General features: G+C 38.7%; 1 protein-coding gene across 1 annotated transcript in view; it reads right to left on the reverse strand.

The window, feature by feature from the left end:
* Positions 1 to 13,415, reverse strand: part of IMPG1 (interphotoreceptor matrix proteoglycan 1) — a 128,988-nt gene that overhangs the window by 83,573 nt on the left and 32,000 nt on the right. Inside the window, exons 8-10 of the mRNA XM_009451658.4 lie at positions 7,039 to 7,097; positions 3,352 to 3,372; positions 1,112 to 1,359 (exon numbers count right to left, since the gene is read on the reverse strand). Coding sequence (XP_009449933.3) covers positions 1,112 to 1,359; positions 3,352 to 3,372; positions 7,039 to 7,097 — 328 coding nt within the window. The remainder of the gene's footprint in view (positions 1 to 1,111; positions 1,360 to 3,351; positions 3,373 to 7,038; positions 7,098 to 13,415) is intronic.

The following is a 13,415-nucleotide window of genomic DNA, read 5'->3' on the forward strand; positions in this document are numbered from 1 at the left end:
TATTAGGGTGGATTTTTAGGGTGCTCAGTTTTATTCTATAGATTTGGACCAAGCAGGCTGGCTAATTATCTAAACCATTGGGGATAAAAATATGACTAAACTGATAAGAAACAAAATGACTAGAATAAATACTGGAACCAAGGATCATTTGTGGCAAACTTTCAGCCTAAAGCCTGATTCTCAGAACACCACAGAGGGCTCAAAAGGGACAAGCCCCGAGTATCAGGTTGTCTCTGAGACACTTGTGAAGTTGACCTTTTCTTGCCTATGAATTTCCCTGGCCCTTCGTCTTGTCTCAAGAGACCTTTATGAAGTTTTCTAGTGTTAAGAGTGCCTATCTTAGGCAGAAAACAGAACTGGCAGAAAATGACAGTTTCATGCCATGTTGTACTAAAATGGCATTTCCAGTGTCCATCTACTTTGCCATTTACTGAACCTACTGAGGACTGCCCTCTGAGGATCCTAAGTGTGCCTGATGATCTTGTTGTCTTCTCTAGATCCACTCTCCCCTCCCCTCCCTGCTACTTTCTGCCCCAGAAGGTTGAATAATATGGACTATATCAACGGTTCCTTGGGCTCTGTCTTTGGCATGGCATACAACATTAGGCAACACTTCAAGTCTGGAGATAGTAATGAGGCTTGCTGCTTCTAGCCTCAGGAAACTCTCCTAATCCTTTGTGTACAGACAAACCTTTACAAATGGTCCCTTTATTAAACTCTCCTCAAATTATACTAATTTGAATGTGCCATCTGTTTCTCGCCGAGACCTGACCAATTGACTACATGAGAGAATATGTTTTGATTGTGCCAGGGTAACAGAACTGTCTGTGGGTTCTTTTCTCTGCCTTCGTTCTCCGCAGTTGACTTGGACTGAACTGAAACCTTTGGATTCTCCTAGAACTATCCTTGGTAAGAAGTGGGTACCAAAGACTCATCAAATGAGACACAGGAAGGAGTGAGAAAAGCTAGAAATGATACCATATGTATTCCTGTCACAGTAATGATTAACTTTAGAAGACCCAAGTTAAAATGACAGTTTCCATGAGACATTCACATTCTTAGTCTCTGCCAAAATGAGAATAAACTCAGAACTAAGCAATCATTAACTGACCATCAGCGAACTGAATTGTCCCCACATCCAAAGATTGTTCTTCCTCTAGTGCTTTGCTGATCAGCCTTTTGAGGTCTGTAGCTGTGAGATAGATTTCTGGTTGCTTGTCCTCCTCCATGGTTCCATGATAGACTTCCTCACTTTCAATTTTGTTGGAATCAAAAGACAAGAGGTCACTTGCAGGGCTTTTTGCTTCTGCACTGTGTCTCTTAAAGATGGCCGTAAGTTGCATCTCTGTGGAGCTTGAGCTGTAGATAGCAGAGGACACATTCCCCACCCAAAGCCATGGTTACATGCCTTGCAAAGAGAATCACTAGATTGCTACAAAGCTTCAGGATAGCTTCCACCTCTTTCCTGATGGGCTCGGAGAGAATATCCCACTTTAAAACATTTCAACATTTATCAGAAACTTAAAATATGAAAAAAGAATAAATATATCTTTTAGTTCTAAAATAGAATGGCAGGAGGGAGGTCAGTCCACCTCAAAGAAGGATTACTAACTGAATCAAGTGACCATAGATTTTTACTTTAGGTTTTTTTTTTTCTTTCTTTCTTTTTTTTTTTTTTTGCGACAGGGTCTCACTCTGTTACCCAGGCTGGAGTGCATTGGCATGGTCATGGCTCACTGTAGCCTTGAAGTCCTGGGGCCCAGGTGATCCTTCTGCCTTATCCCCCAGCATAGCTGGGAACACAGGAAGGAAGTGGGCTAATTTTAAATTTTTTTGTAGAGACAGAGTCTTGCTGTGTTGCCCAGACTGGTTTCAAACTCATGGCTCAAGCGATCTGCCTGCTGTGGCCTCCCAAAGTGCTGAGGTTACAGGCCTGAGCCACTGTGCCCACCTAGGTCTTTTTGAAAAAGTGCTTTTTGTCAAAAAAGTTGCTGGTATTGACCACTATTTTTTGTGATCTTATAAGTCATGCCGTGCCAATCAAGAAGAAGGATGAATTATCCTTTCTTCTACAAATAGCCTCCTTTAGGAAGGTCTATGAAATAGCAATGTAAGATATAGCAGTAGGACAATAGTATATATATATATATATACACACACACATATATATGTGTATATATATACATATATATGTATATATATATGCACACAATATATATATACTATTATGCATATACACATATATGTAAAAAATATATATACTATATATATGTAAAAAAAGTCCAAATTACCCATCCATATACCCATATATGGGTGTGTGTATATACATATGTATATAGGTGTATATATACACACATATATATATATACACCTATATACATATGGGTATATATACGTGTGTGTGTGTGTGTATGTGTGTGTATATATATATATATACATATGTGTTGTAACCAAGTCAAAGGTTCAGTTCTTAAGGCTATTTCTTTTCTACTTTTTTAAAATAAGTATTTTTTAATTAAAAAAATACAACTTTAAATGATACATAACACTCTTTTCCCTCAAGCTGCTTTTAAAATAACATCTTAGAAGGAAGGTGTGAGAAAAGAGAAAAATAAGCAGGACATAGGTAACAGTATTTATTATCCTATTCATTAACTCAAAGCTTTTTTGCATGCAAAAATGAAACAGGATTCTCTATGTCTCTGTCCTCAGGAATTAGGTTTTACCTTTAGTTCGTGTCATAAATCTAGACAGAGTGATGTAGAAGTGTTTTAAAGGCCACAGAAACTGATCACGTGTATTCTTGGTGGTTTTTCAGATGACACAATCATTTAGAGTCTATCGTTCGTTATTTCACTAGTCAATTACAGAGCCAAAGTTGATTCTTATTACTGAGCTCTCCAAGGTATAGTGGGCCCTTTTCTCAGTTCACATTGACCTTGGAAAGGAGCAAATTAGTTTCTCTGCTTTATTCCAGACTTAGGTTGATTCCATGTATGTGTGTGCTTTCAGATAGACAACTGCCCATTACAAATGGCATTTAAGAAATAATTATGCTTGCAGCACAGATAGTGTTTTTATGTTTTTCTAGCTATACCTTGAGTATGATAAAATCCTGTTCAGCTGACCAAGGAAATATTTACCTGTATCTCACATAGTGACTTTGATAAGAGAATTTTTTTTTTTTAACTACTGGACAATTGTTCAATTACTTCCATTTAAATAAGAAACCATCAAAAAGTAATGAGCTTATCCAAGACATTATATGTAAAAATTATTTGTGCAAAATCAGTATATAAATTTGGGGGAGACGGGAATGTACTATATTTCAAAACTTAAAGTCCAAATTACCCATCTTTTTCTTTCTTTGGTCTTCATTTCATCATGCACAATGGAAACATGAAAAAGAGAAAAAAATTTAATGACATTTATTGAGACATTCAATGAATTATTTTATATATAAAAGAAAAAAATATTTCTTTCCATTGTCTCTTTTGTTTGTTCAGAGCTTTGAAAGATTCATATAAACTGCCATCAGAATTTGAATGGAAACTTTGAGAGAGATATGAATCTAAGAAGTAAACATCATTATATGTTTCTGATTAGGATTTGAGCCTTAGTTCAAAGATTATCTGCACTTTTGGTCTTCTTCTTACATTCCTTAATTTCTTCATATTCTGTCTAAAAAGGCTGGAAATCTATCCTACATGTTTTACATTTTGGGGGGTACTGGTGCCAGAACATTTTAAAAAAGTATTTTGTAAATGGATTTCTCAGCTCTTACTGTCATTAAATGATTAGTTTATTCCTGAAGATAATTTATCTGAGGCAAAACCGTGGAACTGGTGTTTTCTTGACAGATTATGTTTTGAATTGTTGCTATCAGTAAGCTTTGAGGGATTGATCCAATTCACCATGGGACAGCTTGCAAGAAAAACCACCACCTGTTTACTGGGTGAGTGGTCTGTACTAAACAATTTACATGCATTCTCATTTAATCTTTTCAGCAATGTAATCCCAGCTTCACAGAAAAGGGAACAGGCACATAGAAGGAAGTGTCAAATGGGAATTGCAGGGTTGAAATCCTGGCCTTCCTGACCTCAAGCCTGGCTCATTTTTCCATGCTACCACCTGCTTGTGCATGAAAAAAGACCATTTAGTCACCAAACTGATGAACACATTTTGCACTCCTTTGGACACATGTATGAATTCAGTTTAGTAGCTATGTCCAGCTTTCTCCTTTTACATTTCAAATGGTAGTTGCTGCCAAAGACACTCTACACATGTGATGGGATTGGGGTTGTTGCCCTTTCTGCCTGGACTATATTAACTAATGTAACTTTCATCCCCAGATATCATATGACTGAAATGTACATGCTACAGGCATGCCACAACCCTCCTTCTGTGGAGGCAAGGAAGAATCTAACTAGTGCTGCTGTATGGGGTGAGACTTCCTTCTCTACCAACCAGACACTCATCCTCCCTCTTGCTTGTTTTCAGCAATAGTTTGTAATCCATGAGGTTCTGTAAGGAGGCCAGGCTTCCTGGGTCAAGACCCTAGTCCTTTTAATTTTTAAATAATTGTTTTGTTGAGGTATCATTGTAATAAACAAATGGGACATATTTATGGTATACGATCCAAGAATTTTGATGCCATACACCTGTCAAACCATTACCACAATCAAGATAGTGAGCATATTCATCAATCGCAAAGCTTTACTCATCCTACTGTGTGATCCTTCCCCTTCTATCCCTATCTGCCTCACCTTCCTAAGCAACTGCTGATCTGTTTCCTGTTACTGTAAATCAGTTTGCATTTTCTAGAGTCTATTATAAATAAAATCATGATGTACTTTTGTTTGGCTTCTTTCACTCAACGTAGTTATTTTGAGATGCACCCATGTTGTTGTGTATTCCAATAGTTCATTTCTTTGTTGAGAAGTTGTTTATGGCAAGAATATATGACAATTTGTTGCCCTGTTGATAGACATTTGGGTTATTTCCAGGTCTTGGCTATTAAGAATAAAGCGGCTTTGAACATTTGTGCACAAGTATTTGAAGGAGTATACCCTCCAACAAGACTGCATGATTGTTAATAGTTTTCCACATTTGCTGAGAGATAAAGCAATATTTAAAGTGGCCCTTTCATTGTTCATCTTCATAATTGTGTTAATGATACATGTCCTAACTACTTCCCAGTCACGTTGAATTCAATGAAGTCACTGATAAAAAAGTACTTGTTAAATTGTAAATCAACCTTTATACAAATGAGCTGGAGGACAGTCAGTACCAGGAGACTCACAGGGTTTTTGGTCTTCTTCAGGGATCTGGCCCACAAAAAAGCAATTTCCTTAATAACATGTTTACTTTATAATATTCTGAGCATCATTATTAATGATTACAATTTTGCCACTGTCATGAGCACATTATTTATTGTATTCAAGGGCCAAAATATTTTATGGTGGACTAAATCTTCATGTCATCATGGAAATCACTGGGAAAATGTGATCAAACTTACTTTGTAGGCATCTTTGGCAGAAATAATAATAAATCCTTACAAAGATAAGCACTTGGGAAAAATTCAGTGTCAAGAGATATATCTTTAAAATATTTACCTTGTAAAATTTCATCATCTAACATTTTGGTTTACTTCTAAAACAGATTTTTTAAACCTTTGTTTTTCATTTATTGAAGGGAGGTGGATAATGAACATTTTAATATTCACCAAAACAACTGTTCCCATCATTTCCTTCAGCTTTAAATTAAAAATTTGTTCTTCCACTGCAGTGGTTTATTCAGAAAACCTTTGCATTTATGCAGAATATTTTTCTATCAACTTTTATTTTTCTCTAATCCATCTGATTTCACAGAAAATACTACCGAGCAGCATCTTGAAATAAAGAAAAATGAGTCTGCTTTGGTAGATATTAAGGGTTTCATCTTTTATAACTTTCACTTTTCAGTATTTCCTTTCTCTGGAGTTATACAAATCAGAGGGGCCTGATAGCTTTGAAAGAAATAAACCATGAGAGCTCCCTGCAAAGCTATTTCTTTTTCTGGGCCTGTGGAGCCCTTGCTCTGTACATCTTCTTGCTTTCAGACAGTAGGCAGTGAAGGAGCCAGAAACACTTCTGGGGGAGCCCACGCTCCCTGGTTTACAAAGCTCGTTTGGGGCAAGAAATCTCATTCTGTTCATACCAGGGCTGATATTTACCCTGTGGCACATTTTAAAAATAGCATATTATGAGTTCATCTGTAGATGTTTTGAAAAATGAGAACTTACAATAAAAGATTTAAAAATTATTTCCCCCAATCATGAACCCACATTAGAGTGTTGGGATGCTGAAGGATACAGCCCTCCTTGTGCCAAAGATGTGGGAATATGGTTAAACCCTCTTTAGTGTGGCACTATCTTATGATCTTATTTTTTTATTTAAAATTTTAATTTAGTAATTTTTGAGTGGTAATAGATTACTATGAATCAGATGTCAAAATGACATAAAAGGTATATTTTAGAATGTCTTGCTTATGCTCCTATTCCTTTCCACCCCATTTTCCCAACTCTCCTACCCGGATAGCTATGACTTTTTATTGTTCACTTGTCTCTCTTGGGCAGCATGGTTTGTTTAAATAGTGATGTTATTTAGCATCCCATAGGAAACCAGGCAATCAGACACCTGGTTAAAAAGGTAGGCAATTAATGTCTACCTTTTTTCATCTGTCTCTACTGAGGTATTTTCCTAAGAAGCTCATTCATAACCACATGACCAAAGACAGCAGATGAGCTCTCTATAGAGAGCACTATTTCTGATTCCCAGAAGAAGGAAGGAATACAGCTCCTGTGTTACCCCTTAAGAATCACCTAGAGTCATGTTCTAATTAGACAGTTCCTTTATCTGAAACGTACTCCGTTTCCAGGATTTGGCAGAGCTAAACAACTGGGGAAAAAGGACCTTATAATCCTTATGGCATTGTTTTTACAAAAGGATAGGAAGAAAGTAATTTAAAAATTGAGAAGAGTTTGATTCTCTTACTTACCTAAATCCTAACACATGGATTTTTTTGAATCCTGGAAGTTTCTTAAATATCTTTTGCATCTGCAGAGAGAAAGAAATTTGTAAAATACTCTTTGGTTCTGCTGGGTCAGTTCTTGCCTAACTGAAAAACCTGAACACTTTTGATGAGTTAGGGGAACAGCTGAAAATGGAAAATGATTATTTTTTCTTTTAAAAAAACTCTCCAAATTGATCAGATGAAAAAGAAAAATTGAAACAACTAAGGAGGCCAAACTCTTTGTTCCTAGTGATTTCCAAAACCTGGAGGAAAGTGTTTTGCTATTTATTTAAAAGCTGTAACTGGATAGTTCTGATCTGCTCTTACGGTTACTTTAAATAAAATATAAAATAGCTTTAAGGTGGTATTTGAAGGAAACTTTTTTGTCTACAGGAGTTTTACTTATACACATAGGGTAATATTTTCTGACTATAATATAACTAGAGTTAGCTATAATATTTTAGCTATGATATTTTCTGAATTAATGATATGGTTTGGAAAATATCTATAATGTGAAAGGGATGATTACATTCAAAATGGCTGCTGTACTTAAAGTGGTAGAAATAGATTCTAATCTAATAGATTAGATTTACTCTTAGATTCATATGGACTTCACAATAAATTTTCTTAATTAATTTGACCTTACTAATGAGGCCTGTTATAATATTTTATAATTGCTGTACTAACTAATCCTTAAGCTACTACAGCCTGGCCATTCTCTCCAGGCCACTGTCTCTCCAGCTCTCTCTAAATCCAGTGGCAATTTCTGTTCCCCCCTCTACAGTGTCCCTGCTCTTTCCTGGTTCTTCTTCCACCTCTCTGACCACTCTCTCCATCTTCATTGCTCCACCCTATTTCTGTATTTACTTTCTACTTTAAACATAAGGAGCCTTCGAGTTTCCATCTTCAGCCTCCCTGCTTCACTCAGTCACTCTCTCTTTTCTTCTGGAAGCTCGACTGTAGATGCTGTGCTAGGCTCTGGGGACACCGTCACATGGACAAGTACTGCCCCATCCAGCTTTCCTGTTGGAGACTGGGAGGCAAGAGAGACTGAGGAAGGGATAGTGGTTGAGTAGTGAAGCTTGGGAGAGAGAGCAGGGTGAAAGGTGAAACTGAACAGGTGAGCAGACACCCATCCCTTTCCTCTCTTCCCTGTCCCCTCTCTCCTATCCTTGTCCCCGGGGGATATCATTTTCTCCCATGGCTTAATTGATCAGTGATATGCAGCCTTGAGTTCTCCACATAAATATCCCAACATTTGCCACTAAATGAATCTGCCCAAACCAGAGCCATTCTCTTCTTCCCAAGTCTGCCTTTGTCCTCAGCCTCTCTGTCTCAGACAGGGTCATGAACCCCGACTGTCTTCCATTCTAGAAAGCGCAGCATCCCTAGATACCTTCCCTCCCACCCCCCACATGCAGCCACCGACTCTGGTTGGTTTGAATTCCACAAGGTCTTTTGTTTTCACCATGTTCTCATTCACAGGGCTGGCATACCCTCCCTATCCCTACTCCTGCACTGCTGAAATGGGTTTATGTGTGTGAGTGGGCAGAGAAGAAATGGTTTTCTGGGTGTGTTGGGAGAGGAGGAAGGAGAAGGTATCTCCTTGACTACATTTATTTTGAAGTTAATCTTTTTACTAAGAATCTTTACTAACAGTTCATTGCTGGACCCATTGAACAAGATCCAACTCTTTAGAATGGCATTTAAGACCCTCCAGAATCTGCACCCCACCCCCAGGTACCTTACCATTCACTTCCTGCCATCATTATCCCCTTGGCCAATATCTTATCCTTTACTGACACTAAACTGACCCCTGTTCCTTCCCACATACAATATACACTTCTATGTCTTCAAGTTCCTATGAATTATTTTCTCTTCAATTTTTCCACCTTCTGCTTATTAACTTTCCCTCCTCCCCACACTGCACCCATTTTCAAAGCCAGCTCAGACATCTTCTGTACTGAAAAGCATTTGTAGAGCCCCAAAGTCAGGTTCAATTATTTCTTCTCTCTACTACTCTAGAGTTTATTGCAGTATACCCCATAAAAGTCTGTGAGGTACATGTCAGTTTCCCTCACCGAGATCATGCTCCTTGGCCATGTCCTGTTTATTCATTTTTCTTTACCTCCCTCCTTCCATCTAGCAGATTGTCATACACATAGTAGGGACCTAGCACATTTTGTTTAATTCAGTTGAGTGCATCTCTTCATTCTCTAAATTCACTACCATTCCACTGTGTTGTCACCACATCAAAAATTACTGCCAACTTTACATTGTTCGTGTGAAGGACTAGAGCAGTGATACACAGATAATCCCCAAATCACTTACACTGGGCTTTAGACTGCATTACAAATTTTTTCCCCCAGCAGACTGATTTACCTTCTAATTATATACATATTTTTTGTGACAATATTAAAAGCAGTTTCATTCCCTGAACATAATAGGAATCACAGTGATGAAGGTAGCTCAGCTTTTGGGTGATCCGGAGCTCTTTGTACGGGATGGGGTTTAAATATTGGTTCTGCTACTTTCTAGCTGCAAGATCCTGAGTTTATTGCTTAATCTCTCTGAATCTTGGTCTCCTTACTCAAAAAGGAATAACAATGACAACTAATAAGTAACAAGTGCCTGGTACACAGCTGGGCAGTTAGTGATTTGTATTATTTACTTTCTTATTCTCTACTTCTCCTGCTGGATTGCCAGCTCCTGAGAGCCCATTTTTTCTCTTACTCCCCCAAGTGAGCACACGGCATGGAGCCTGGAAAGAGCAGAGCAAGTCTTTAGTTAGTCATTTTTGAAACTCAGAGGGAGGAAGGACAGGATGAGGGTCCCTGTAGAGGTCAGGGGCAGAAGGCCTGGGGAGCGAGTTTCTGTGTCTCCACCCACACCCTGCCATGGGCTCAACAGAAATCTAGGAGGTTGGGTTCTGCAAAGCTAGTCTTTATTCTGAGGGCAGGAAGGTCTGTGTACATGCTTCACGTCTGCTGTGGCTTCCTAGGACAAACAGCTTTGGGGCCACAGGGAATTTGCCATGCTATTTCAGTAACAGCTCCAGGGATTTAACATTTAAACATGAGCTGCAGTTTCTGGAGCAGCAGATTCAGATCCTGAATCATCCATTTTTCTTCTCCAGGATACCAGAGATGCTGTTATATACATGAAAACAGTCAATCGACCCTGGGACTGGCACTGTAGATGCCTGCAGCTGCAGCATCAGCAACAGGGAGGACTGCGGGGGAGAGCCCTCCTCCTCTCCAGGAGGGCTCCATGGCACTGGCTTGGGTGGAAGGGATTTATTGTTTGTGTCCATGCCCTCTTTGTGAACCTATCTGGGATTGATTAAGAGTCAGCTTTGTTTAGGAGTGTGAGGAAGGCATCTAGGGAGGATATGACAAAAGCCTCAGTTAATTCTGCTAAATAATCTTCTGGGGACCTTCTAGTCATGGAGCACTAACCACTAAATTGCTAATTAAGTGCCCAGTTAACCTTATTAATAATACTAAATGCACAGGGGCCTCCCTGATTCTGCTGGAATGTATGTTAACTGGGCTATAAAAAGGCAGCTGTGTTGAGTTTTCATGAATGTTTGCACAGGAGAAAGCATTCAGACAACAACTAAATGATTCCTTTTGACATTTGTATTAAATTGCTCATTAGGTTTATTGTGGAAATTAAATTACTGCGAAGCACTGTCCATTAATTCCTGATTAGGCCTGAATGTGCTAATGCAGGCATTGGGCTGTGGTGGGGCTGATTAGTTATCTGATGGCAGGCTGTGAGGTGGTTGGGGCCCTGCTAGGGAACCTGGGGAGGGAAAAGATGTTGTAAGCAGAGGGGTTCAATCTTAGAGAAATCAGTGACGACTGTGCAAATGGAACCAGCAGCACTGACGCCAGGGGTCTCTGGAACAAGATTGGGCAGGATGTACTCTTCTTTGACTTATAAGTTTTTCAGAGGCTAGCAAGACATGCCCATTTGGCTGGGCACGGTAGCTCACGCCTGTAATCCCAGCACTTTGAGAGTCCGAGGAGGGTGGATCACCTGAGGTCAGGAGTTCGAGACCAGCTTGATCAACATGGTGAAATCCTGTCTCTACTAAAAATACAAAATTAGCCAGCCATGGTGGTGCCTGCCTGTAATTTCAACTACTTGGGAGGCTGAGGCAGGAGAATCGCTTGAACCTGGGAGTCGGAGGTTGCAGTGAGCTGAGATGGCACCATTGCACTCCAGCCTGGGCAACAAGAGTTAAACTCTGTCTCAAAAAAAAAAGAAAGAAAGAAAAAGACAAAAGACATGCCCATTTGATGATGATACAATAGTCCCTTCCCACAAACATTTATCTGGGAAAAATAGGAGGCATGGCATGGTGGTTAAGAGCAAGAGTTCTGGTGCCAGGCTGCCTGGGTTGGAATCTTGGCTCTGCCAGATAATAAAAGTGGCACCGTTGGACGTATTAATCTCCTTTCCTCAGTTCCCTCTTACAAAAAGGGGAAATAATATTACTCACTTACAGAATTGCATGAAAAATTAAATGAGTTAGTACATATAAAGCATTAAGAAAAGTGTTAGCTATTATGTCTATACACAGCAGTTTAGACTTGGAAAGGAACTCTGAGGTCATCTTCTACAATTTCTAAGCAAGGAAGTTAGGCCAGGGATCTCCAATTTCTCAGAGCTAATTTTTGGCAAAAACAGGACTAGAACTCTGATTTTTAAAAAATCCCAATATATTTGCATTATTCTACATCAGATTGTTGTAAGTGTTTAGAAAATTGACAATAGATCATCAAAGAGTCTATGGACAATTATCCTACTTTGAAGATACTCTGACTATACTAAGGAATTGCCAAAAAGAATGTTCCAAAGAACAAATGGAAATGTTAACAAACTATTCTTTAATTCATTTGGTCTAATAATCCATGTCTGAGTAGTTTTCTGGTTCATAAATGCCCCATGCTGATTCTTTTACTTTGACATTTATAGAAAGAATTCTTTACATTTTATTGGCTGAATGCTGATGCAGAGAGAGGCTGGAGGTTAAGAATGTTTCACTTATTCATCTCCTCTCAGGGTGAGAAGAGGTACGTATTGAATTCTCCAAGTATGAGAAGGGGGCCTGTTTGTTCCCTGGCCATGCTGAGTAAGATTCATGTGCACTCCTGTTGTCCACATTGTAGTTCTTGGTTATGTAATCTCATGGATGCTTCTATTTTCAGTTGCATTTATACAAACAATTACTGAGTAGTTAACTGCATCCCAAACTCTGTATTAGAAGGTTAGGCATCAGAGATTAAAAGAACAGCTCCTGTTCTCTAGGAGAAGCTCATAGCCTGGTGGTGATGAGTGGGGTGAATGAAGAGGGAGGAGTAGAGATAGCAAAGGCCATAGACATATAAGCAAGCAATCTCAAGAAAGGGTGTTGTGAAAGCAATGAGTGAGCCCAGGAGAGACACTGGATGCAGAATGAATAGAGGGAACTTTCCATGTTGAAGTATGTAAAACAAGACTTGGAGAAGGGCATTCTAGACAGAGCAGACAGCACATGTAAAGGCTAAACGGGGGACAAATTGGAAATAGTTTGCATTCCTGGAAACTAGAGTGAAAAGGAGGGGGATGATAAGGAACTGGTATATGGTGAGGCTCAAAAAAAAAAAAAAAAAGGCAGAGATCTTATTATGGTATATAGATGCCACACTCAGCATAGTAGCTGGATTTATCCTGCAGGGAATTGAAGAGATTTGAATTTAATTAGAGACAGACAGATATAACAAAGGTCAGAGATGGAAGAGACATCTTGGGAAAGCTCCTCAGTTTATTAATTGATGACATGGACAATATAATTGCCTTCCTCTTATCACCCATGAAAAATATTGTGTCTTTAAATTGCATCAAACTGTAAAAATAGAAATATTATGTAAAGACAAAGTATTATGAATTAATAATTTATATTTTAACCCAACATATTCTCTACTTGGTGCCTACGTAGTCATTTTGTTTTATTTAAATCTACTTTATTGAGGTATAATTGACATATCAAAAGCTGTACATATTTAATATATACATCTTGATGAATTTGTCTATAAGTATATACCAGTGAAACCATCACCATAATGGTCGTCTAGGCATAGAGCAGCTGCATAATGTCTTTCAGTTCAATGAGATTTTAAAACCTACTAATTTTTATTTATTTATTTATTTTACATTTGTTTACTTATCTTTTGAGACAGAGTTTCACTCTTTCACCCAGGCTGGAGTGAAGTGGCACGATCTTGGCTCACTGCCACCTCTGCCCCCCGGGTTCAAGCAGTTCTCCTGCCTCAGCCTCCCTAGTAGCTGGGATTACAGGCGCCCACCACCAC

This window comes from Pan troglodytes, chromosome 5, assembly GCF_028858775.2.
Source record: "Pan troglodytes isolate AG18354 chromosome 5, NHGRI_mPanTro3-v2.0_pri, whole genome shotgun sequence".
NCBI lineage: Eukaryota > Metazoa > Chordata > Mammalia > Primates > Hominidae > Pan > Pan troglodytes.